Source organism: Sinohyriopsis cumingii, chromosome 17 (assembly GCF_028554795.1).
Source record: "Sinohyriopsis cumingii isolate HCF-2022 chromosome 17, ASM2855479v2, whole genome shotgun sequence".
NCBI lineage: Eukaryota > Metazoa > Mollusca > Bivalvia > Unionida > Unionidae > Sinohyriopsis > Sinohyriopsis cumingii.
In genome coordinates, this window is record NC_142977.1 from 122,183,920 (window position 1) to 122,208,940 (window position 25,021).

Here is a 25,021-nt window from a genome sequence, read left to right on the forward strand (position 1 = left end):
AACAAATTATAGCATGTCCTCTCTCATCTATTGCCAATAAAGAATTTTGAATAAATCTACCTTATGAATCTAAACATAGCTTCCAACCTTCCAGGCTCACAATTAGTGAAAACAGGGATAAAAAGTCGTGAATTTGGGCATGAATTAGTGAAAAATTCCATGACAATAATTCCATCCACTCTGACCATCAATACTACACTATATCAAATTCGCAATGTAAAACTAAAACACTACAGTAATACCTCGAACATTTGCGAGGTTAGGTTCCAGAACCAGTCGCAGATCAGGAGGAATCGCGAATGTTTGGTAGGAGTCACTAAAAATGCTAATACATGTAAATGCTTATTTCTAGGGTTTAAACCCTAAATATGACCCAAATCATACTCCCAAAGCACTTTAATTTCATTTAAAAGTTAGCTTAATACATTACCCTTAAAAAAGATAAATAAATGGTTAACGTAAAAATAGAGTACAGTATCGCCTAATGGGTATTTGCCACACTAGCGCATTTACAGAACGGTACATGTATACTAATATTACCCCCATACTAATTCATTGGCTGCCGTTTTCTTTTACACTCACAGTAAGGTAAAACCAAGTAACAAATGGGACTGTAAACTTAATGACTGACGTTTTCTTTGTCATTGTCAGGAAGGTAAACTAGGTAAACTTCATATGTCACAGAAGTCATATAACAAAGGTACAATTCAATAAAATAAAGAAAACATGTATGTAGAGGGTACCAATGAAAATTTCGCGAATCCAGAAACGCGAATGCAGCACAAGGTATTACTGAACATATATGCAGAAATATTTATTTATCGAGACATGATACTGTGGCAGACTTGAACTCCCTCAACTGCTTGATCGTAAATTTGTTTTCTAAACAGTTCAGACTTCTTGCCTGCTGGCTGATCTTGGTGACTAAAATTGCTGACAAATTTTCTGCAGCTAAGGAGGCCCTAAAGTCTCTTATTTATCCTCACTAGAGAAAACACTTTTTTGCTGTCATTGTTTGCTGTGAGGAATGCACAGGAGCTGCAGCGCTTTTGGTTCTTCCACAGGAAAATTTGGAAGTGATTTTCGAGTCCGGGAACATTTGTCAGAACAAATGTTTATCATGGTCTCCAGCTGATAAAAGTAGATTGTGTTTGACAGGAAAACTCACAAATAATGCTTCAGCATTGGTAGCCTGCAGGTCTTCTGCCAATGGCTTAAAATATTCCAGAGCTGAAATCTGCGAATTCTTAATTTTCCCAACTCCTGCATGTTTTTTGCAACCGAAGTGCTTCCTCACATCGTCTCTGCGATGGCACACTGAGTGCAAAAGCATGATGAATATTAATGTTTAATGACAGAATGCACGGCCAATTTTTGATATATTCCAAATTAAACTTCACGTTTTGAGTAATACATTTCTTTTTCCTTGGTGGTGAAGACATTTTTCAAGATCTTACATGCGATGCTGAACGATAACTCAAAATCAGTGTTGGTGACGCATGCGCGGAGTAAAATTCTGGCTAGGCCTGAGTTTCACTCAAAAGCAATTGTAAAACTTCTCTTATACATATAGATTAAAATAGGCTAAAATGCTTGCTACCAGGCCAACTGTACTAATTGGCTGTAGATCTACTAATATCGCAACCAGCAGTACCGGACCGTTTCGGCAACTGCGAATATCACGACTAGCGCTTAACAGGAAATTGGTTATTTTTTTAATTAAAAATTTAAAATAATTGAGGATTGGAGAATTCATGAATTTTTGGCTTGCGACGTGAATCCGTGAATTGCTGAAAAAGTCGTGAAATTCAAACCAAATTCGTGAGGGTTGGCAGCTATGTCTAAAGTTCAATGGGATCGTCAATCGCATAATGGTAGGAAATGAGCAACATTTGGTGGGTTTGGTAGTGTTTCCAAAACACCCATGTGTTAGCCTCAACTTCTATCAGTCACTTATTTTGAATGTCATTGTTATTAATCTTGTTTCAAACTGACTTTCATCTTCAATCTGTCAAACTTAAACTACTGACTTAAAATTAAAAAAAATTATGACCGCTTAATCAAACTTTCAACGTTACTGAATTAGTCTGAAAAGTAGATCTTTCTCACTTTCTGGCTCTAATGTTGTTTGCTGTTATAAAATCTTCACTTGTAGGCCTAAACTGTATTATTCATCATAAAACATTTTATAGAAGAAAAAATTGCCAAACTAGTTTATTAAGTCAGTCCCAAATCAATGGTAGCCAGGAGGGAAGAATCAAACAACATTTCACCATATGCTCAAGTGATGCCTTGAAGTGTGTGACTTGAACAAGTGCGTGTGCAGTATTTATTTTGTACAATTAATTATGATCAGTTTTTGTAATGAATTGAGATAATGATCTTGTAATGTTATGTCCATTTAAAAAAAAATTATTTCCATGGTGATGCTTGTAAATTTTTAAAGCAAATTATGGTTAACTGAGAATACTGAAACCAAACAAAAAAGAACATTATCTTTCCTGTCTAAAAAAAAGTCACCATTCGAATATATTGTTACATTTATCTCCCCTTTCCACTGCTATTTGAGTACCTATATAATAATAATAATAATAATAATAATGAGGACTTTGTATAGCGCCTAACCTTTAGAAGCTCTAAGCGCTTTACAACATTAGACAACACCTATAAGATAAAAAACATATATAATGATTTGATTACAAAAACAAACACCATGAAATTAGAAAACATAAAAAACATGCTGAGAATATTTAAAGTAGGAAACGATATTAAGTCTTTAAGTTTGTTCTTGCAGTCGAAATAAGTGAGTTTTGAGAGCACTCTTGAATGTGATCACTGTCTTTTTGTCTAAGTTCAGTCGGCAATTCATTCCACTTTTGCCCTGGTATGCAAAAGAACACTGTCCATATGACTTTGTTTTCATAGTGGGAATAATGAGTATATGATTGTTAGAAGAGGAGCGTAAGTATCTTCCTGGTTGTCAGATAGGTATGTTGGACTAGAGTCCGTCAATGAAACGTAGCACAGAGAACAATTTCTGTGTTTGATTCTGGAATGAATGGATAGCCAGTGTAGGGTACAGAGCAGCGGGAAGGTGTGCTCCGATTGTGGTACTCTAAGTATCATCCGAGCAGCTGTGTTTTGAACTTTTTGAAGTTTCTGGAGTAGATATTGAGATGAACCAGACAGAACTTAGTTACAATATCCAGTCTTGAAAGTACTAATGAACACACAAGTGTTTTAGTGGCATCAACTGAAAAATATTTGCAAATGGAGCTGATGCATCTCAGCTCAAAATATGCAGCCTTGCATATGTTCATGACATGTTGGTGCAATGTGAGAGTACTGCCCAGAGTAACACCTAGGTTTCGTACTGATTGTGTGAACTTAATGTTGTGTTACTGATATTTATTGTTTGAGGTAAAGGATGTGAATGAGAAAGTCTTTGTGTTGTGATCAGAATGGCCTCAGTTTTATCATCATTCATCTGCAGCTTGTTACATGTCATCCATGATTTCACATCAGAAAAGCACCTCTCTACACCTTGGATGGTAGCATCAACTTCTGTTGGGTGGCTAGATTTGTATATTTGCATGTCATCAGCGTACATTTGGTGAGACACTGGATGATGATCTATGACACTTGAGAGCGGCTGAGTGTATAGAATGAAGAGAACAGGTCCAAGAACAGACCCATGTGGAACACCACAACATAGATCAACAGGGCTGGAGTGTATTCCATTTGCAGACGCAATTTTTGTCCTGTTGACCAAGTAGGACTTGAACCACAGTATGGTTTATCATGAATGCCAAATACATGCTGGAGATGGTGAAGTAATATATCATGGTCTATTGTGTCAAATGCTGCAGACAAATCAAGGAGGGTGAGGACTGTAATCTTTCCGCTATCCAAAGCAGAGAGAATGTCATTAACTACTTTTAGAAGAGTAGTTTCAGTACTGTGGTAAGGGCGATATGCAGATTGTACATTGCTAAAAAGATTGTTTGAATTCAGATGAGATACAAGCTGGGATAGAACAACCTTTCCTAAGATTTTTTATATGAATGGGAGATTAGAAACTGGGCTGTAGTTCTTTAAATTGTTATGGTCTAGTGTTGGTTTCTTCAGCAGAGGCTTTACAATGGCAGTTTTGAAAAATGATGGGAATTCCCCTGAAGAGAGAGAGGTATTAATAACATCAGTTAGTGAAGGCAATACTGAATCTAAGCACTCAAGCAGCAGTGATGTTGGAATTGGATCAAGTTCACATGACTTTGGTGCACTCTTCATCAGGAGTGTACGTACGAAATCCATAGAGACAGGTCCAAATTCTGCTAATGGTTGCCGCTCAAATTCCGTATCCCTACTGTATGATGATGATGAGTCGATTGAAATTGTGTTGTCAAGCTTATCTCTAATGGTTTGTACTTTGTCACGGAAGAAATTAGCAAACATGTCCAGAGGGTCGATGGAGAGAAGTTTGTTGGAAGTGGTGTATATTTGTTCCTTGACATTAGCTTGTTAGTAATCTAGAAGAGCTCTTTGCAGTTGGAACTTTCCATGATCTTAGTAGTGTAGTGGGCTGATTTCGCTGCATGGACTATATTTGTGACATTCTTCTTACCGGCTTCATAGATTTGCTTATGAATAGTGAGTCTGGTGGAAAGCAAAAGCCTCTAAGCTTTACGGTGGTCTCTTTTAGCAGTGCAAAGCTGGTCCCAAACACTGCTATACCATGAAGAACACTTTTGAATTGATACTCTGCACTTGGTAGCTGGGGCATGTTTGTCGAGCAATGAACGCAGGCAGTTATCAAGTTGTTCTGCTGTAGAAGGTAAGCAAGTTGTTAGGTTTGCTTGGATGTCATGCATTAGTTTGGTTCTATTTATCATACGGAGGTTTCTCTTAGTAGCAGATAAAGGTGGAGGGTTAGGGACTGATACGTCAAGATGGTATATAATTCAGAGCTGATCTGATGCAAGGTCATGGGATACCAGGGAGGACCATAGAATGTTATCATCAGGTCTATGAAGAATCCAGTCTAAAATGTGACCATGTTTATGGGTGGGTTGGTTAACTGACTGTTTGAGGTTGAAAACATTAGTGGAATCTAGGAGTTTTGATGTGTTTAGGTTTCTGGGACAGTCAAAGTGAAAGTTGAAATCTCCAAGAATAATCAGGTTGCCACCTATCGAATTTCCATTCTCCAGGAGATTCGGAAACTGCTCCAAAAAGAGAGATTCAGTTAGCTTGTTTTTTCTACTAGGAGGGCGGTATAGGCAGAAAAAATGGACTGACCTTTGCTACAATGTGAGTGTGGTACTACATCAATGAAGATGAGACATTTGCTGGCAGGGATTAAATGTGATCAGGTAAGTATTCTCGTAGAAATATAACTTCTAATAAAAATTTCCTAAAGGGAAAAATGCTTACAATATCCAATGAGCATAAAGCCTTAAAAAAAGGTCACGTTCAAATACACGGTTTCCTTTAAAGAAAGAGTTATGAGCAAATCCCCCAAATTTGAAACAAAAGGCCATACAATGGTTATGCTAGCCTTTACAAAGTATCAAGGATGCCGGAATGACCATCATCAGACCCACCAGATGTAGTTCAAGTTGGATTTGAGAAAAACTATATGATCCTTTCACATTTTATATATTGCATAAAATTATCTGCATTTGTTGGATGTGGCTACATAATCCAGATATTAATGACAGTATAGCTGCAAACCCTGGAGTACAAAAATACTGACTGCTTATGTCAAAAATACGGATTTTCAGGAACAAATACTGATTTTTTAAAAATTTTTTAATGCATATGTAACTTTTTACAACATCTACAACTGTCCATAAAGTAGAAAAGTACCCTCCTTAATTATTCAATGTCAATGACAAATGCACTGCATTCTTGCACCTTCTAAATGGGCACCCTGTTCCATTTGGGTGCCCATTTAGAAGATGCAAGAATGCAACACACACTCAGACACATGCTGTTTATGAGCCTTTTCCATACCTCATTTGTTTTTCTTTTTTTATTCATTGTCAATTCCAATGTACCATCCTTCACTGATGATCTGAATTCTGTGCGATTTTCTTACTGAACTGTTTTTGTTTTTCACACAAGTTATCTTTTGCAATTTTACTGTCTGGAAGACGTGTGTGAAGTATATTGCCGATGTGTGTGAAATATATTGCCAGCAACATGAAAGATGAAGGTTCATTTCTAAATGAACCAAATTTCAATCAAATTACATCAAGTTATCTCTAGGGTTTTTATATGTCGTAAGTTTTGGCTGAGTTATGTATGATGAAGCAGCAATGTGATGTCTATTAGCTTTCTGTGCTCTTGTATTTATGTGAACCTCCATGCCCAATAGCGAAATCACATTACACAATTTGCAAAACGTAACGTTTTCTCCTTTACTAGATGGTTGTTGTTGTTGTTGTAGGGTTTAACGCCATTTTTCAGCACAAGATAGGCTATATATGGCGGCCAGTATAACTGGTGGAGGAATAACCCTGGAAAACCCCAGGAAGAACCACCGACCCATGAGAAGCTACTGGCAAGCTTTCTCAACGTTAGCCACTTTACTTGATGGATTCACAAATCTAAACAAGGCAGCACAATCAACCTTCCAGTTCTGTTTTTTTGTCTTTCCTGGAGAAATTTCTGAATATTCTGCTTTCCTATTCAACATTATTAGAAGTTGAATATTAAGAAGATGAGATTCAGTGATAGCAGAAACTATTTGCAAAATCCAATATGGCGGATTAAGACAGGCATGATAGCCTCGATTTCAAACGAACCAATCGTATTGTAGAACTGCATTCCTATACACATGCAATACATTTCTATCAGAATGGAACAGAGTGCCCGTTCTAAACTGAAAATTGCAAAATACGGGACAAATATGAAGAAGAAAAAAAAAGCAGGACACTTGGCAGCTATGTGACAGTCTATAATACACACCTCACACTACACTCTAGGGATCTGTAGATTCCAGTAGAACTGATGTCAAGTTCACACAGCAGTAAACACGCTTTATACACCTTTCCACTGTCAAAAAACCAACCAGCATCACAAAGAAAGCCCCCTGAAATCAGTAAATTAAAAATAAAAAAGAAACATTTTAAATGCCACACATATTACAAAAAGGTACAAATTTAAAATAGCATGAAACCAGCAGTAGAGGACACCTTATAGGGGATACACGTTCATAAAGGAAAGCATTCATTTATCTGCATTCTACAAATTTATATAGTTAATTTTTTCTTACCATACCTACTAATACTGATATTGCTTAAGTCAACAAACTGAACAACAATGAAAATGCATAGTCCCAGGCCAATGGTCTAATGTTACTACGAACTATGTCATGTTTAAGTTGATGTCAAGATAAAAACTAAATGTGTATGTTTTGACCAAAGCTGCTGGTCCCAAACTGAACAAATCCTTTGTTTTCTAATCAAAGCTGTCAGTTCCGAATACTCTGTTATATAATTATCTGATGTTGCTGTTGCAATAAAAAAAAGGGCATTTCTTTGGTCCTCAAAACTGACCTTTCACTGTGACTTCAATAACACATGCACTCTTCATCAAAGCAAGCTGACTACAATCTTGAATTAAAACAATGCACCCATCAGGAAAGGAAGTCTTTTAATTTGTTCACGTTTTCATTTCCCTATGAACAGCCTCATCCCCGTGGTAGCCTCTGCAAGATGATACTTGTCTCAAGCTGACCAATTTAAGTACACGTACATGCAGCATGTAAACACCTATACAGCCACATGATGATGGTGACAATGAATATTGTAGTGAATTTTTCAGTGACAAGTGTTTGTTAACAAAGGGATAAAGATCAAACTTGGACTACCAATTTCAAAATGTATTTATTATTTGTGTTTTCAAATGGGATGTGACTAATACAACGACGTTCTGATGAAGTTGTCTCATGCACAGTACTTAATACATAACAGTTATGACTACACAAGTTGTCAATATACAAGTTTATTTCAGACTAGTTTAGTCGTCATTTAATCAAAATCCCCCCCCCTTTTTTTCTCTCAGTGCAAATACTACTCATTGACAGGTAACCTCTTACAAATTGAAATTAGATTATTTTTTTAAAGTCCCCACATCGACATCTAATTATGCCAACAATATTACCTTGGTCGAGATACTATATTCTAATCACTCCTGCGGATCATAATTCCCCCAAAATTAATGTGGCGGATATGTATTTGTGACAGTTAATATAAAAGCATTGAAAGAAGATGTAACAATTGTGGCAACAAAAAAAAAGAGAACACAGACACTTCTAATTAGCAAATGTGTCAGAAAATATGTCATCTTCAGCTCCTAGCTTTACTGCTGTTTTAGTATTATCCTTTCATGATACATTGGTTTTCTCTCAAACAAATTATGTACAAGAGTCCCTTAAAATATCTGGTGTTCTATTTTCCATAAAGATTAATCTGGAATTCAATATAAGACCATTTCTACCATTTCAAACCATCTCTCCTATTCTTCAGCAATAACAAGATTTCAAATTGGATGCTGTGGTGGACATATTGGATGTCAGATTGGCACCATTTTCAATTTGGGGCAAATAGACATCATTAAAAGTCTTTTGATGAAAATCCATTGTAAACATAACAATTCATTCAGGTGTTGTAGGGACAGCAACATTTTCAAAAGCCATAGTGAATGTACAATGAGCAGGGTTTCATTGAGGACCCAACTAAATATCGAATGAGGTGAAAATCCAATGTTGATATAGCCATCCATTTGGGAGGAATGGAGATATTTTCCAGATGGGCACCATATGAAACTATCATATTTGCACTTAATGCTGCAAATACAGGTAAATAAACAAATCACCTTGTAATTCAATTAAGCATAAAATCAAGGTACACCACAAGCTTACAGTGTCTAAAGTCTGGAATAAATGGTCACAAAGCTTTGCAGTTTACTTTTTATTTATTCTAGTATATATCTGTCATCTAACATCCAATAATGGTTAATTATCAAGTTTATGACCTGTTTAGGTGATACTTAGTTAGAATATAAGGAAATTTATCCCAACTCGTTTTCTTTTAGCAGAAGTATGAGGTCAATATCACATGTTCAGCTGCACAGTAAAAACTGAAATCTGATTTGTGCACCAAACCAATGTCCATCACAAAAAACAGTTTCACTACACGGAGTATTGACAGGCTTCCATTTTCTAAAGTTGCTATTGTCAGTCAAGTTAACCCCAATTTCGCTCCGCTGCATACACAAATCCATTTTGATCTATGAATATACGCACAAAATCCTCATAAAAATAGCCTTAGATGGTCTACATGCTTGATAGTCTCAACTTTTACATTTCATTTTGAAATACCACTGAAAAGGGGTTGACCAGAATTTTGTCAGTTTTGGTACACAGCACTCATATTTAATATTTTCTGGTTCAAACTCACCCACTGATATTTCCTGTAACACTTTCCCAGCTCTAATCATCTCATATTTCAAAGTTTTCAAACTCACCGACATCATCACTATCTTCAGCCAGTATTTTTCCACATAATATTATCTGAAGATGATCCATATTTGGTGTCAGCCATTTTGAGTTCTCTAGGTAATGTCTATTATAAACATGCATTTGACGAATGGTTGAAACAAATACAGGATGCTTGTTCCAGGGTTCACTGTACCAATCAAATTTAGTTTTACAAACACTAATGTCAAGCTGAAGTACCAAGATGTATAAACAGTTGCTCACCTGAAAAATGACTTTATGCCCGACAAGCATGATCTGTTTTGGGGACAGACTGAACCACAAATTCAAGCTCTAATGGCACGCAAAGAAGGTTCAAGAAGATCATAACAGTCAAAGTAAAATCTATCAGGAAATACGCTTTTAAACAAGGAAATATGTAAAATGTGTGGTAACATGCATTAGCAAGAATATTTTTATTCTAAGATATCAAAGATGAAATTAGTAATGAGAAATGGCCTCTTTCCTGAACATGTGTGAAATTTTGTTGAGACACCATTTATAAAATTGATACAAAATCGTGAATTTCTCATTAACCATCCTGAGTATGTAAGTTTCTTGGCTTTTGATGAAATTAAACTCAAAGAAAGTAAATGTTTATGCAAATGCCAAGACACATAGAAATTTTTTTTACCCAAAGCAAATCCTAGATGGATAGCTTTCTCTCTGAATAACACATCCATGCATGTGGATGGATTAAGTTGACGTGAGAAGGCGTCAGCCAAAATCTCCGAGATACACACTCCATGGTCCATCAATGCCTGAAAACAGTGGTGCAGCAAATGCCTAAAAATGAAAGAATAATATTAATCACATCTCAACAAAAAGGCAAGCCCAGACTACAAAGAAAAACTTGAAAGATTAAACAACACTGCTAGTGAAGTCATGACAATCAGCACTGGCAGACAAACAACTGCTATACATCAAACAAGTTAAATGAAATGAAGGTACCTTTTTGCCCTCATTAAGCACTAAAGTGCATGCAGGTAGATTTAATTTTCTTTACTTATCGAAATCTGATCGATATTAAGTTTGATCTCCAACAGGCAATATCCTTGGCAAAGATCTTTCCGACAATTCACAGAAACCAGCCGTGGCAAATTATATGATACAAATGGTTATCAATCACCAAATCTAAAATTCACATGATATGCTGGCAGGTCATGACCTTTCCTATTTCACTGAGAAAAAAAATAAAAAAATTACAGATCCTGATACCCAGCTTAATTATGCCATGGCAGGGCTGTGTGTAAGCTGTTTATAACTGGTACCAGAACTTGGAGTCTCAAAAATGATACTTCATTTTTTGCCATGGAATGATTCAGAACACCATGTGCAATGTTGTATGAACAATAAGTTACTAGAATGCTAATGCTCATTCACTGTGAAATATTTAGCACCATCCTATCCACTTATACTGATATCGACTATGTTGACAAAAAAGCAATGGTTCATTGTCTTTTGTTACCACCAAATAAATCATGCTTAAGCAAATGTCGAGATATTGTGACAAAAGTCTCAGGTCCCAACTTTAACAAATCCTGTATTGTTGTACCCTTACTTGGCACCAAAGAAATTTTATACAGTTTTGCCATAGAAAAAGTAGACATATGACAAAATCAACTGAAAGTGCATCTGTACACGACACTGAAAACCAGCTGAACTTGTGATGATTTTAAAATGATTTTAGGACTTTGCATTCCTCCAACAATCAAAGCAAGTCTCAATATCTCGGCGCTATTTTTTCTAAATACATTATATGATAAAATCCAGTTGTTTAAAATATCATGTGAGGATTTATATGATGGATTATAACTGACAAGTAATGTTTATCAAACAAATTGAAACATGCACATGTAATTAGTAATGTAAATGATAATTAGGAACCAACAAACGATTCAAAGGTGTCTCAATCTCTTTGTTTGGTAAAGATTTAACCACAGTGGCTTCACCTGATATTGAATTCACTTTAACTTTAGCTTCAAAGCTTGTACACTAGAATAATACAAATAAAACACTGAGGAATCAGTTGTTTTAATTTTCATGCACTCAAAAATAAAATGTATACTTTTACTTAGATTTTGGCATCCTGCAGAACTCTTTTATACTATATGTCATAACAATATCACACTGAGGCATATAATGCAAAGTTTATATATAAAAACTAAATGAAACACAGATTATTTCTGTTCTTCATGGACAGGTGTCCTTTCCATGAAGGTGGAATATGAACTAAACTTGGCATAAAATGGTCCATAAATGTTGCCTTCATGAGTAGGTGCCTTTTAAAAGCAATTGTCCACTGCATTTCTTTATCATGAAGAATTCTAAAATTGTATTCCATCTGATGCAAAATTTCAAAAAGAACAGCCCAAGGTATCATTCAAATCATTCTTGAAAGAAAACCAACTGTTGTACAGAACTGTCAAATGAAACCAATTGGATACCATTCCAGAAGTGGCCAGTTGATGCAGCCTTAGATGATTTTTTTCTCTTTCTTTATGTATTGATGATTTAAGACTCTTACCTTTTGTCATTGACTTTTAAAACCTTGGAAAATGTTTCCAATTCTGAGAATTCCATGCCCAGCTGACACAATCTTCCTTTATTATATAGCTGTAAGAACAATGATAATAAAATCTGTTACATTTGTACAGAAGAAGGCATTGGTTTTTTTTTAATTAAACACAGGAGCTTATCAGTTCACATATAATACATTTTCTTTAATAAAATGAATATATCTCATCACATCATTGCAAACGTAATTAATTAGATTTGTTTCAGTTGTTAAACTCAGAATTCGCCCCAGGGCTTTGCCAATATCCTAAATTGCAATGTTTTACTTATTGGCAAACAAATATACCATCTGGTGATCTTTTTGGTGACATTTTTTGCTGTAAAAAATTGTAAATACAGTCTTGGGTTTGCACTTGAGAAAAACAAAGGCACCATGATAGGAAGCGGCCAACTTGGAATATAAACTGCTCTGGAACCTATTGTTACATAAACAAATCATTTCTTCATATTGGCAAACCACCCTAACACAGCATTGTTACATCATAATTATGCAGATGTCTGTCCTTAGTACTCGGTGCTATAATATAACCCAAATAGTCATGCTACCTGACAAGCTACATTCGACCATCTCTGAAGGCGGGAACAGGAACGACTACAATCTATCAGATGATGGCATTTTTTGTCCTTTATGAAAAATGTACCAGAAGCAAGTTTTGTTGAAACTTCAAAGAAAGCTGATTACATTTGAAGCATTGATCGTTCTGTATATATACTCAGCAAATGAAAAAAAATCTGTCTCTGTCAATGTTTTAAAATTATTTGATGTTGCCGCAGCAACAAATGGGCATTTGTTTGGTCCTTTAAAGAGGCGCCCTTAATAACACATCAACCATCATCAAAACAAGCATAAAACCTTTGATCAAAGAAAGTCGGCAACAAACTTAAATAAAAGCAGGTTTCATTTTTCATTGTGATTGGAACATATTTATTGTGCTGTGAAAGCTTCCTTTTGCAACAAAAAAGTTAATGATTATGACTGTTACCAATGTCGGTTTAAAACCCAAAATAAAAGTTCCAATATTCTGAAAAACAGATATCTGCCTGTCGAGTTAAATGAAGGTGGGACATCTCGCAAGAATGTTAAAGCTTTTTAACTTTGTTCACAAGTTTTCATTCCCCTGTGAATAGCCTCATCTCCTTGGTAGCCTCAGCATCATGGTAGTTGTCTCTGGCTGATAAAAATCTAGGGCAATTTATGATTTGTACTTGTAGCACATAAACAACTATACAGCCATGTACTACTAGGATAATAAATATCAGAGTGAATTGTTTCATGAAATGTGTTAGCTGACAATGGGACAAAGATTATATGAGGACTATCATTTTTTAATATATTTTTTAGCTGTGTTTTCTAATGGGATTTGACAGATACACGAATTTCCTAACATTTGAATTCAGTAATTTTTAAAATGCATGTATATTATTTAACATGTTGTGGAGTGTACTACACAAACGTAAGTTGTCAATATACAAGTGTATTTCAGACTAGTTGTCTTCATTTAATCAAAATTTCTTTTTTTTCCCCTCTCTGCGTAAATCCTAGTCACTGATGACAAATCATCTCTTAAAATTGTATGCGAAATTTCAAATTTATTTTCAGCCCCCCCCCCCCATCCCATTGTGCTTATGTCACAATATTACCTTGGTACCAAGGATGATGAGATAAACTGATAGTACTGTATTATGAAAACGGCGACAAAATATTGAGGTTGCCAATTATTTTTGTAACAACTATTTTAAATCCAGGGCTATCCCTGTAAACTAATTCTGGCATTTCCTAACTACAACTGGTCCTTAACTAAATGAAACTGAAATAGCTGATATAAATTTAGAAAAACTGCAACCACTAAATTACCCCCGACTGATGCCAACAAATGTGACTTATTATAGTTTTAATATTTGAGGATATTGCAATGAAGCAATAAACACACCAATTTGTAGGATAATCACAAGTCCTATATTCTATTCATTTTTATGCAATTAACGGAGTGACAATTTTTCTCATACATTTATTAAACACATTGTGTGATCGCATATTTTTACATCCAATGATACCCAATGACACTGAATTATATGTCTAAATCACAATTTCTTACAAAATTCCAAATTTATATTAAAAATCAAAAAGCACTGAAAACTGAGTACAGCAATTACATAAATATATTGCCTTAAAACAATAAAGACAATTTTCTCATGGCCTTTCTTACACATGCCCATGATAATTACTACAAAACATATTAAAAATACATTTTTGATTTTTGTCACTTTCACTGAAAGATATAAACACCCTTAAACAATTTCTTACACAAACCAATTTGCTTATGAATAAAAATGTACAAATGAAAATGAAATTGGGTAGAGCGCATTACTATTAGATATTTTCTTGTTACAGGCCATCAAAGATGGATATTCAGTTTTAATGAGTCAGCCAAATGAAAAGCAGCTCTCATGCATAAGGATAAATCACCTGCATCTGAAAACTCAAGTCAAGAAAATCGTAGTCAACCAATTGATAAAATAAGCTGCTTCCTCATAGTCAACCAATTGATAAAATAAGCTGTTTCCTCATAGTCAACCAACTGATAAAATAAGCTGTTTCCTTATAGTCAACCAATTGATAAAATAAGCAGATTCCTCATAATCAACCAATTGATAAAATAAGCTGTTTCCTGTTATTGCAGCATGAGATACCCACTTCACTCATTCCATTATCAGTTACTATTGAAGTAAACTATTTCATTAATGCTATCTGGCTGGTTTTTTGTGGACAACAATTAGATGTAACACAAATCCTGGATCAGGAATATTATGCTCTAAATATTTAAAAGATAACTTAGTATGTGCACATGATCTAAGGGGAAAATCATCGAGGTACCCAAGTCAACATATGACAAAAAATACTACTAAAATAAGCATCTTGATCATATAAAATATTCATTATGTTAGGTAATTGCCCACATGGCCAAACCACCTCTATTATGAGGGCACAATTTTCACATTTTGTAATTTGTCTCAAGTTTGATCCTTGGGTACAGTTTAAGAACGAACTTTAATCACATGAGATTAATTGATAGAATATATATATATTATATATATCCGAGAAAATGGAAATCTGAACTCAAATTCAGATTCCCCAGGTCACAAATATGTAGTACATTTCAGCTTGATATCTATATAATAAAAAATATATTAGTATTTGAAAACGCTCTGTTGTAAACAGGAAAATTTGTGAGTGAAGAAACGACGCAACCCTTTCAGAATGCTGAGTAGTCTAAACTGGTATAGTAGTACGCTTCTTTTCCAAAGTCAGAGTAGTCTAAAGTGCTTGCATTTACCAATCACTGCCATCTCACCTCTGTCTAAATATGTTACAGTCTTTTACTCTGCCAATGTGGGTAAGTGAGAAAGTGTGCAAGTGGCTTCCCATGGGTTGATGGTTATTACCGGGATTTTCCCAGGTTCTTCCTACATCAGTTAAAGGCTACTGGCTGCCTATCTTGTGCTGAAAAATGGCATTAAAACAAAATTAATAACTTCCCCATACCATTTCATTCGGCCGAAACTTTAAAAGTGGAATTTGTTACTGAAATTGTCCATGTGGCCATCATTTACATATAAGTACACTTGGATAAATTTTGTATTGATATCAGATATGGTCACCCATGAATCTCCAGATGACTTGCCATGGAATAGCAACCGGAGACGATACTAGAGAGCACTTGTGATCAATATTTAGATTTTCTCAAAATGTCAACCCGGTTTCTTTCCTATGTAAAAAAGCCAACATTATTACATATGAATGTATTCACGGTTTAAAGGTCAACTGTCTAAATTTAGCATAAATAATATTGGGCCTTTTGTACAACATATTTGATAGAAATAAATGACAATATCATTTTTCAAAATGCAGTAAAACTAAAAAAAAAAAACATATATATGCTGACCTACGACTACTTTTTAAATACTTTGGAGATCATTTTACAAAACTAATGCTACAATACGTTAGAATATTTGTGTAAAACCCCCAAATTATGTCTTTTAATAGGTCACGAATGCTAGCAGAACTCTTCCCAGCACATGGGTCAGTAAAAATGTTCAAAAACATACAAATACTTATTTTATGACAAAGAAGACATTTATACAAAGGAATCAGATCATACACACGTTTTCACTTATTATACAAAATGTATTAAAAATGTTTGGAGGAATTTTCGGTGTGTAATGTATTTTCAAGGTTAGACAGACTTTTTATACATGACAGGTGATTTTGAGAGGCATTGGCAGGCCTATTTAATGTAAACTTTTCATGTTTAGTATAGACAAAAAGAAGTAAAATTTAAATTAAATAAAAACAAAACACATTCATGGCATTTATTGTGAATATCAATCTATTCTGAATACTGACAATATAAAAAAAAAAACAATCGATCTGTGCCATATCACTTTATTTAAAACATAAAATGATAAATATTTAGTGAGAACTGTGCGACTTCCTTCTCTTGCACTCTCTTGATTTCACAATTTAATACTGCTTCATGAACTGTAAAATACTGCTCAAAGTTGATCAGAATTATTAAGAAAATATAAAAAATTGATACCAAATTTTAATGTTGCAATTTACACCATAGAAATGCAGATTTACTTTAATAACAAATAAGTGGAAAACCTGTAAAACATAAAAAAGTGAATAAGGAATTTTTAAAGAATTTTGTCCACGTGACTGACATCTTTTGTAAAATTGTGAAAGTATTCAATGTAAGTTATTTTTATGTTTGTTTATTTTGTGTCATTAATTGTAAAGATATGAAAATTGACCAAGTCTAATTTATCATAATTTAATTCAAAAGTGGCCATTGCTATTTACTAAATTGTGATTTCAGATCAACATATACATGTACAAGAGTATTGTAATGATTATGCACTATTTTAAGAGTAAAATATAATTTAAATGGGTGTATGACTCATCACTTTGGTGTGTGTGTGACTAGGATGTTTTAATGTAGCTCTAACGACTTTTCAGTCATATCGCTTTGATATCTGCAGTGTGGCAGTTTATAGTGATGTCTAGCACTGGGGCATCATGCTGCAGACATGTAGGATGATATCCAACCTAGTCGCATTATCTTGACACCAGGCTGACCAGTCCAAACACTAACCTCTTAATGCTGAGCACCAAGTGAGGCAGCTGTTAGTTCCATTTTTGTAAGTCTTTGGCAAGATTCGGCTGGGGGTTTGAACCCATGACCTCCCGCCGCATCCGAGGAGGATGCTCTAACCATTAGACCACCATTGCGGTCCATCATTTTGGTATTTTATGAATTTTTTTTAGGGTAGGGCACTTAAATAAGGCACAAAAAGGCTTCAGAAGTACCTGAAACCACAGGGGTTCATTACAAAGAAAATCTGGAGTATCCATCCTTGAATCAAGGGATGGGAGTTCTAACCTCTAACAATATAATACAAGGAAACACACCTGTCTGCACCCCTTGGTAATACCAACCCTGATACTTTATCCTAACTGTGTCTGCTAATTTCCAACTCAAGCCAGCCATAACCAAGAATAGTTCAATTTTCAAAACAGCTTGAGACACTTTGTTTAGTTTGTAGCATTTTGGAGAAAATGCAACAATTGTTTGCCGATTTTGACATCTGGACAAGCAGTCCCCAGCAGTGCCGTTTGCATTCGGATAGTCATGGATTTCACCAATGACCGAAAGGTAAGGCCAGAACAACCTCAAGTCCAAAGTAAATATCGTTAATACACATTGTGATGCGTTTTAATTTTGGTGGCAAAAACAAATCGATTTTGGTAAGTTTGGTGCTGATTAATGCATAGTGCATTATTAACTCCTGAAACATACTTATTGTTTTAAAATATGAGTCAGTACTTATTGTAATCACTTAAACCGTTTTAACTTTTGTGTTTTTATTGTTGTCCATATATTAACTTCAAAGAAAATGGATAAGCAGCAGTTGTTAGTTACGAAGACGGCACAATAAAAGATCCATTTATTTCCTTGCTATCGTATTTAGCGCTGAACTACAGATTCGAGTTTGTTTGGATCTTACCTTTCATTCAATGGTGAAATCAAAGACTATCTGAATGCAAACAGCACTGTCAGGGACATTACTTGTCCAGACATTAAAATCAGGGAACAATTATTGCATTTTCTCCAACATGTCACAAACTGCACAAAGTGTGTCGAGCTGTTTTGAAAATTTAAATATTCTTGATTACAAGTGGTTTAAGTTGGAAATTAGCAGATACAATTAGGATATTATGCTATCAGGAACTACCGTGGGGTGCGGACTGGTGTCTTCTCTTGTTATATTGTTACAGGTTAGACCCCCATCCCTTGATTCATGGACAGATACTCCCAACTTTCTTTGTAATGAACCCTTGTGCCTGAAACAATGAAAAGGAAAATTTATTATTAAAGCTGAAAGTTCACTAAACATTTCTATATTGCCATATGTAAAAAATTTGCAAATTCCAGCTTGAAATAACCATGAGGTCAAGATTTTGAAAAAATGGACCAAAGACCTATATTAAATTGGTGGATGGTACAAATGTCTGAATGCATGCTGTGAATTTATAGGAATTAATATCATAAAGATGGTTCAATTTTGAATTCAGCACAAATTAATTATGCATAAAACATTACAATTTAAGAGCAACATATAATGTCAACATGTGTATGACTCAAGAATATAGTATCTCATACAAACATGGGGGGAGGGACACTCAATAAAAAGGCACAGAAAGGCTTCCAAAATACCTGGAACAGAGGAAAAGTCTATTTATTCTTATAGCTGAAAGTTCAGCCAACATTTATATATAACCATATGTACGAAATATACAAATGTCAGCTTGAAATAACACGAGGTCAAGATATTGCAAAAAGTAACCAAGACCAATATTAAAAATGGTGGACGGTGCATGTTTGAATGCTTCCTGTTAATTTATTTGAAAGATGGCATCAAGATTTCATTTTTTGACTCTGCACACTTAAATTATTCAAAAATCATTATTTTTATTTATTCTAAAATTCTGAAAATATCATCCCTTGTTGCTATATGGAAAGACTCAATTGGTAAAACGCACCTTGCACAAACTCTTGAATTTAAATTATAAAATCACGAGAGTAGCATAAAACAAACATAATAAACTTGATTTTAGAAGTACCCTAAATATCTTCTTCAAAACAGCTTCCTTTACTTTTATAAACTGGTAGTTTATTATTCTTGTCCTATGTCAATCAGAATACAAACGAGCTAGTTATGAATATTTTGCATTCAAAACATTTGAACACGTACAATTTATATACCTTATAATATATGTCGAACTGTACATTTTCGGGAAGGGCTTTCAGTTCCCTTCTGTGACGTGAGTACGATGTAACAATTGCAGAAACTGCTGTGTTGTACAGTGAGTCTGGAACCCACTCAAGAGCACAGGCTGACGCCATGTTGAATATCTTTCCTAGTCTACGAAAAGGCTGGCCCACTGTCGTACTTTTAAATGTAATTATGAGTAGTACTTTTCCTGTATGGGGAGGAACCAGGCCAGTCGAGAACGAGGTTGAAAGAGTTATTTCCCCTGCTTTCAGGCTCTTACTAATGTTCAATCTGGATGAACTATAATCGCCAATGTACATGTACACAAACTCAGTTGGGCTAATATACGGTATTACATTCTGTTGCTACAAATGGTCTGCAGTTACAGGTCACCTAAGGTAAGCTCAAGTTGTAATCTAGTCATTAAAGTAGTTAGACCAAGCCATGTTGTTTAGTAAAACATAACATGGTGTCAGAAGTGAAAATTTTGGAATTAGTTGGATTTATACCATTAAGAAGTATATCTCCATAGCAATGCTAAAATTTGGATGTATAAGTTTATGTGTTAATTGTGACATCATGGAAAAACTCAATCAGCCACCTGAATGGACTTTAATTCCCATCATCTAGCAAAACTTGGAGGAGGTGGAAGCAGACTATGCAGTTTTACTTAGATGTTCCACTTGCAGATAAAGAAGACAAAGAAAAATTCATTGCTTTCCTATGTATTATTAGTCAGGATGGTAGATACATTTACAACACATTTACATTTGAAGCCAAAGAAGCTGAAAAAAAATTGCTCCACTTATCAAGAAGTTTGAGAACTATTGCAGTCCGAAGTAGAATATTACAGCAGAAGGCACAAAAGTAGTGAATGGGGCCACCCTAGCCTCAATGGGAATTATCATTACAGAGACCCCTGGGCCACTCTAGCCTCAATGGAAAATTAACATGGAGAAAAATCGTGGGCCACTCTAGCCTCAAGGGGAATTTAACATGGGAAATAGTCTTGGGCTACTCTAGCCTCAAGGGGAATTGAACATGGAGAAAAAACCCTGGGCCACTCTAGCCTCAAGGGGAATTGAACATGGGGGAATAAAGTGTGGGTCTATCTAGGGACAAGGGGAATTGAACATATGGAAATTGAACATGGTGGATCTGTATAGCGTCAAGGGGAACTGAACATGGTGGGACTGTCTAGGGACAATGATGATAGAGGGTCAAACACAACAGAGACAGAGACATACATACAGTAGTACAAGCGTGAGATTTATATATAAAGCATTACCAAGACCTGAAATCTTGATGGGGTGTTCAAAAATTTGCATAATTGTAATGATGCTATAAATAGCGATAATCAAGGAAATGCTCAACGACAAAATGGATGTGACTAAAAGTAACGTTAAAATGACGAAATTGTCCCAGAATTTAAAGGAAAATAAACATATCCCCGAAAATTAAGTTACAATGGTTTAGACTAAAATGGATAAAATTAGTAACTACTTACAATATCAACTTCTGTGACGATCGTGGATAAATACCTATGTATCTATAATCAGCTGAAATTCCTATGAAATCCCACTATCTATTTATAGCTCCAACTTGTGGGTCTGTACTGAACACTAGGGATAAACGGCAACAGTGTTGCAAGTGGCTGACCTGAATACGCGCTACTGTAGGTAGGTAGGTAGAGTGTATCTGATAGGGATAAAGTGAGTTTTATAGGGACAAACAGAGACCAATACACACACACACACACACACACACACACACAACATACGCGCGCAGACACACTCACACACACACACACACACACACACACAGAGGGAAGAGGAAAAAACAAACCCCAAATATACTATCAACACAGAAGGGAGATAATACAAACCCCAAATATACTATCAACACAGAAGGGAGATGATACAAACCCCAAATAAACTATCCACACAAACGTACGCGAACTCATACAAACCCCAAATATACTATCAACACAGAGTGAAGAAGAAAAAGTTTTTTGAAAGCACCTAAGCCCTCACCTGCAATGACCAACTCTGCCAAACACCTACACCCCCCCACTCCCAACACTACAAAACCCATTTAACCCGTTATTTTATGGCATCAGTGTGTGATTTAGGAAACATCAAGACACAAAATGATGGATGAATAGACTGACTATTGTTTACGGACTTGCATGCCTAAAGAGCGTGCGTGAAGGAAAACATCCTTCCATTTCAATTCTAACTAAAACGTGATCCAGAGGGATAGAGAGAGGTGAAAGAGCACAATTTCATAAAGTGTGAGTAAAAACAAAACATGCCATCCTTATTATACAATGTCAAGACCAAGAGACACTTACGTTTTCTTTCTGGTCTATTCTCTTTTAGAAGGTAGTATGAAATTTCACATCAGGGCCAACGCATCGGCTCACATTTTCAATTTTTCCATTTCCATGTCTTTACTGGCACAAGTTCTTCATCATCTTCAATTTCTTCTTCTTCTGAATCCCTCTTCTCTGTTTCGTCTTGTTTCTGTTTCTTCTCTTTTCTCGTAGGGCACTCTGAATTCCAGTGTCCTTTCTCCTGACAACGATATTAGGTATCTTGACTTTTGTCTCTCTTTCTTAGACGAAGCAGGTATTCTGGAGACAAATACACATTTACCTTTGCAGATATAGCAAACTTCATTAGCACACACTTTCGTATGACTCTCATCAAATCAACGACCAAAAGAGTAAGTTTTGTTGCCACTTTCGCATGTGAATTATGCTTTCGTATGACTTTTAGCAAATATTTGACCAGCAGGTCGATCTGTGCTGACTCTTCCATCTTCTTGATCGTTTGAGAGTGGAATGAATACTTGATTTAATTAATATACTTATGGTTGTCAAGTACAAGTTGAATCGGATCATACAACGCTGGAATCAATCCTCAAGAATCCTCTATCTGCCGCACCACCTGGACTTCAGAGAATGCCTCTAAGAGTGCAGAAGCACAATTTTTACTTAACGTATTGTTCAGGAAAAGAGTTAATTGTTGCATATGCTTTGTCGAGAGCATACAGACAGACAAACACATCTGAGATGACCATGTATAATGAAACTGAGTGATATGTGTACATGATCATGTCAAGTGTACAGATTGCAGTTAGAAGCAATAAAGAATGGAACTAAACGTGATAATAAAATGACCAAATTACGAGAAATGATTCAAAAGGAATGGCCAAATGATAAATATCTTGTACCCTTTGAAATCACAATCTTCTGGAACTGCAGAGATGAACTTTCAGAAATGGACGGATTAGTTCTAAACGGAGAGAAGATACCAGATGCTCTTCAGAAAGAAATGATAAAAGAGTTGCACAAAACATGGGGATTGAAAAGACAAAGCAAAAAGCAAGAGACATTATGTATTGGACTTGCATGAATACAGAGACTGCAGACACATTATCGAATTGTTCTACTTGCCAGGAATACAGAAAGTCAAAAAAAAAAAAAAAAAAAAAAAAAAAGAACCATTGTTATCTACACAACATACTGCACCATGGGAAAAGGTTGGAACAGATTTATTAATGTGGAATAATTACAACTATATCTTGACAGTAGACTATTGCTCCAGATCTTTTGAAGCTGCCAAGTTAGAAATTACACGAGCAAGCACAGTAATCACACACACACAAAGTCAGTTTTTGCAATACATGGAATACCACGAGAAGTAAGGAGTGATAATGGACCACAGTTCTCCTCAAAAGAATATGGACAGTTTGCAAAAAGCTGGGGATTCAAACACATTACTTCAAGTCCCAAGTATCCACAGTCTAATGGTTTAGCAGACAGAACTATTCAAACTGTCAAAGGAATTCTCAATAAGGCAAAGAGAGATGGAAAAGATCCATAGTTATCCATACTGGTTTATCGAAACACACCAATTGATGATATAGGATATCCGGCACAAATACTGATGAGTCAAAGACTTCCATCGACTTTACCTACTACCAAATTAAAACAGCTACATCCGTAAGTTATAAAAGAGAGAAACATAAAGTGGAAACTGGGTGAAAAGAAAAATCCGCAAAAGAAACAGTATGACAGAACAGCTAAAGAGCTTCCAAATCTGACTTCTGGGGACAAGTTAGAATCAGAAGACAAGATCTTTGGGAACCAGCTGTAGTCGTCAGAAAAAGTAGCACTCCATAGTCGTATGATGTGAATACACAGGACGGTGCTAAAAACGGAAGAAACAGAAGACGTGTGTTACAAATAAAATAGACATTAAGAGATGTATGATACATATGAAGATACTAACAAGGAGGTCACTAAACTGAATGACAAGATGCCGTTAATCATCAATGAGGCAGGATACATTGGGACAAGGAGTGCACGTCTAATAAAAAGGCCTGCAAGATATAGAGATTTTGTTATGTGAACTTGAAAATTTTTCTGAATAATATTGTGTCTTGTGAATGTTAGAATCTGGAAGTGGTCAAGGGCAGAATAATACATCTGTTATATCACATCAGTTTATATGCAGTGATAACAACTGGGTTGAAGAACAAAATATATAGGACTATATATTTTAGCGACAATGCCAATATATCACCATGTATTTGTTTTCATGAGTGGAAGAACAATTGTGAATGTCATAGGGCTGGAACTTAATTTTAACTACAATTAGTAGAACTTTTACAACTCACCAGAAACTCTTTAAATAGATATTCAGGTGCAAAATAGAACTTTGTCAAGTAATATGTTTACAAATTTATTAAAAAGAAAACGAAAAATGAATTTAAAAGAAAAGCAAAAAACTCATTTTTAGGGGAGTTGTGGTAATATACGGCATTAACATTCTGCTGCTTCAAAAGCTCTGACAGTTACAGGTCACAAGAAGTCAGCTCCAGGCTCTCACTCAATTGTAACCTTATCTGCCTTATGATATCATTAGCTTATGAAACTAGTGTGGGTGGGTATTCTCTGTTTTAGTCAGTTGTAATCTAGCCATTAAAGTAGTCAGACCAAACCATGTTTTGCGCTATTTAGCAAAACTTGACATAAATAAAACAGTTTTAGTTATAATAATAACAATAATAATAATAATAATAATAATCTGTAACATCAGACATAGGTCCAAATTGCATGCAGGTATTAAAACCATGGTACAAGCACAAATCATAACGATTCCCTAACTTTTAAAGATGTTGCTAGATAAACGTCTAAATCACGTATGATATTAATATTGCTAATGATCCTCTGGATAAAGTTATAAAACTTGATGTTATCTTTATCACGATGAACGTATGTAGGCCCAAATAATCATACATGGGGCATTTGACAACACAATGAAACTCGTCTTCTATATCTGCACAAAGGGCACAGTCTAATATACGGGCTATTTTTGTACCTAAATTTACCATTATGGGAAAGCTTCCATTTCTGAACATGCATAGCAAGCTAACACTGTACGAAGATTTCAAATAATTATGTAGTACTGACAACTGAGATTCTTTCTGATCTTATTATACAATCGTAGATTATTCATTCCATGTAACTCTCAATTTAGTTCTTGCTGAAAC

General features: G+C 35.2%; 1 protein-coding gene across 2 annotated transcripts in view; it reads right to left on the reverse strand.

Moving 5' to 3' along the window:
• Window positions 1-19,628, reverse strand: part of LOC149779788 (amyloid protein-binding protein 2-like) — a 64,377-nt gene extending 44,749 nt beyond the window's left edge. Inside the window, exons 1-4 of one of the 2 annotated variants that reach the window (XM_089940653.1) lie at window positions 19,450-19,628; window positions 12,072-12,160; window positions 10,179-10,330; window positions 6,973-7,096 (exon numbers count right to left, since the gene is read on the reverse strand). In XM_089940653.1, the coding sequence (XP_089796779.1) occupies window positions 6,973-7,096; window positions 10,179-10,330; window positions 12,072-12,160; window positions 19,450-19,590 (506 nt within the window). In that variant the 5' untranslated portion in view covers window positions 19,591-19,628. Of the gene's footprint in view, window positions 1-6,972; window positions 7,097-10,178; window positions 10,331-12,071; window positions 12,161-15,565; window positions 15,588-19,449 lie in introns of those variants that run through there. The other variant, XM_089940654.1, reaches the window with a different exon arrangement.
• Between the last annotated feature and the right edge of the window lie 5,393 nt (window positions 19,629-25,021).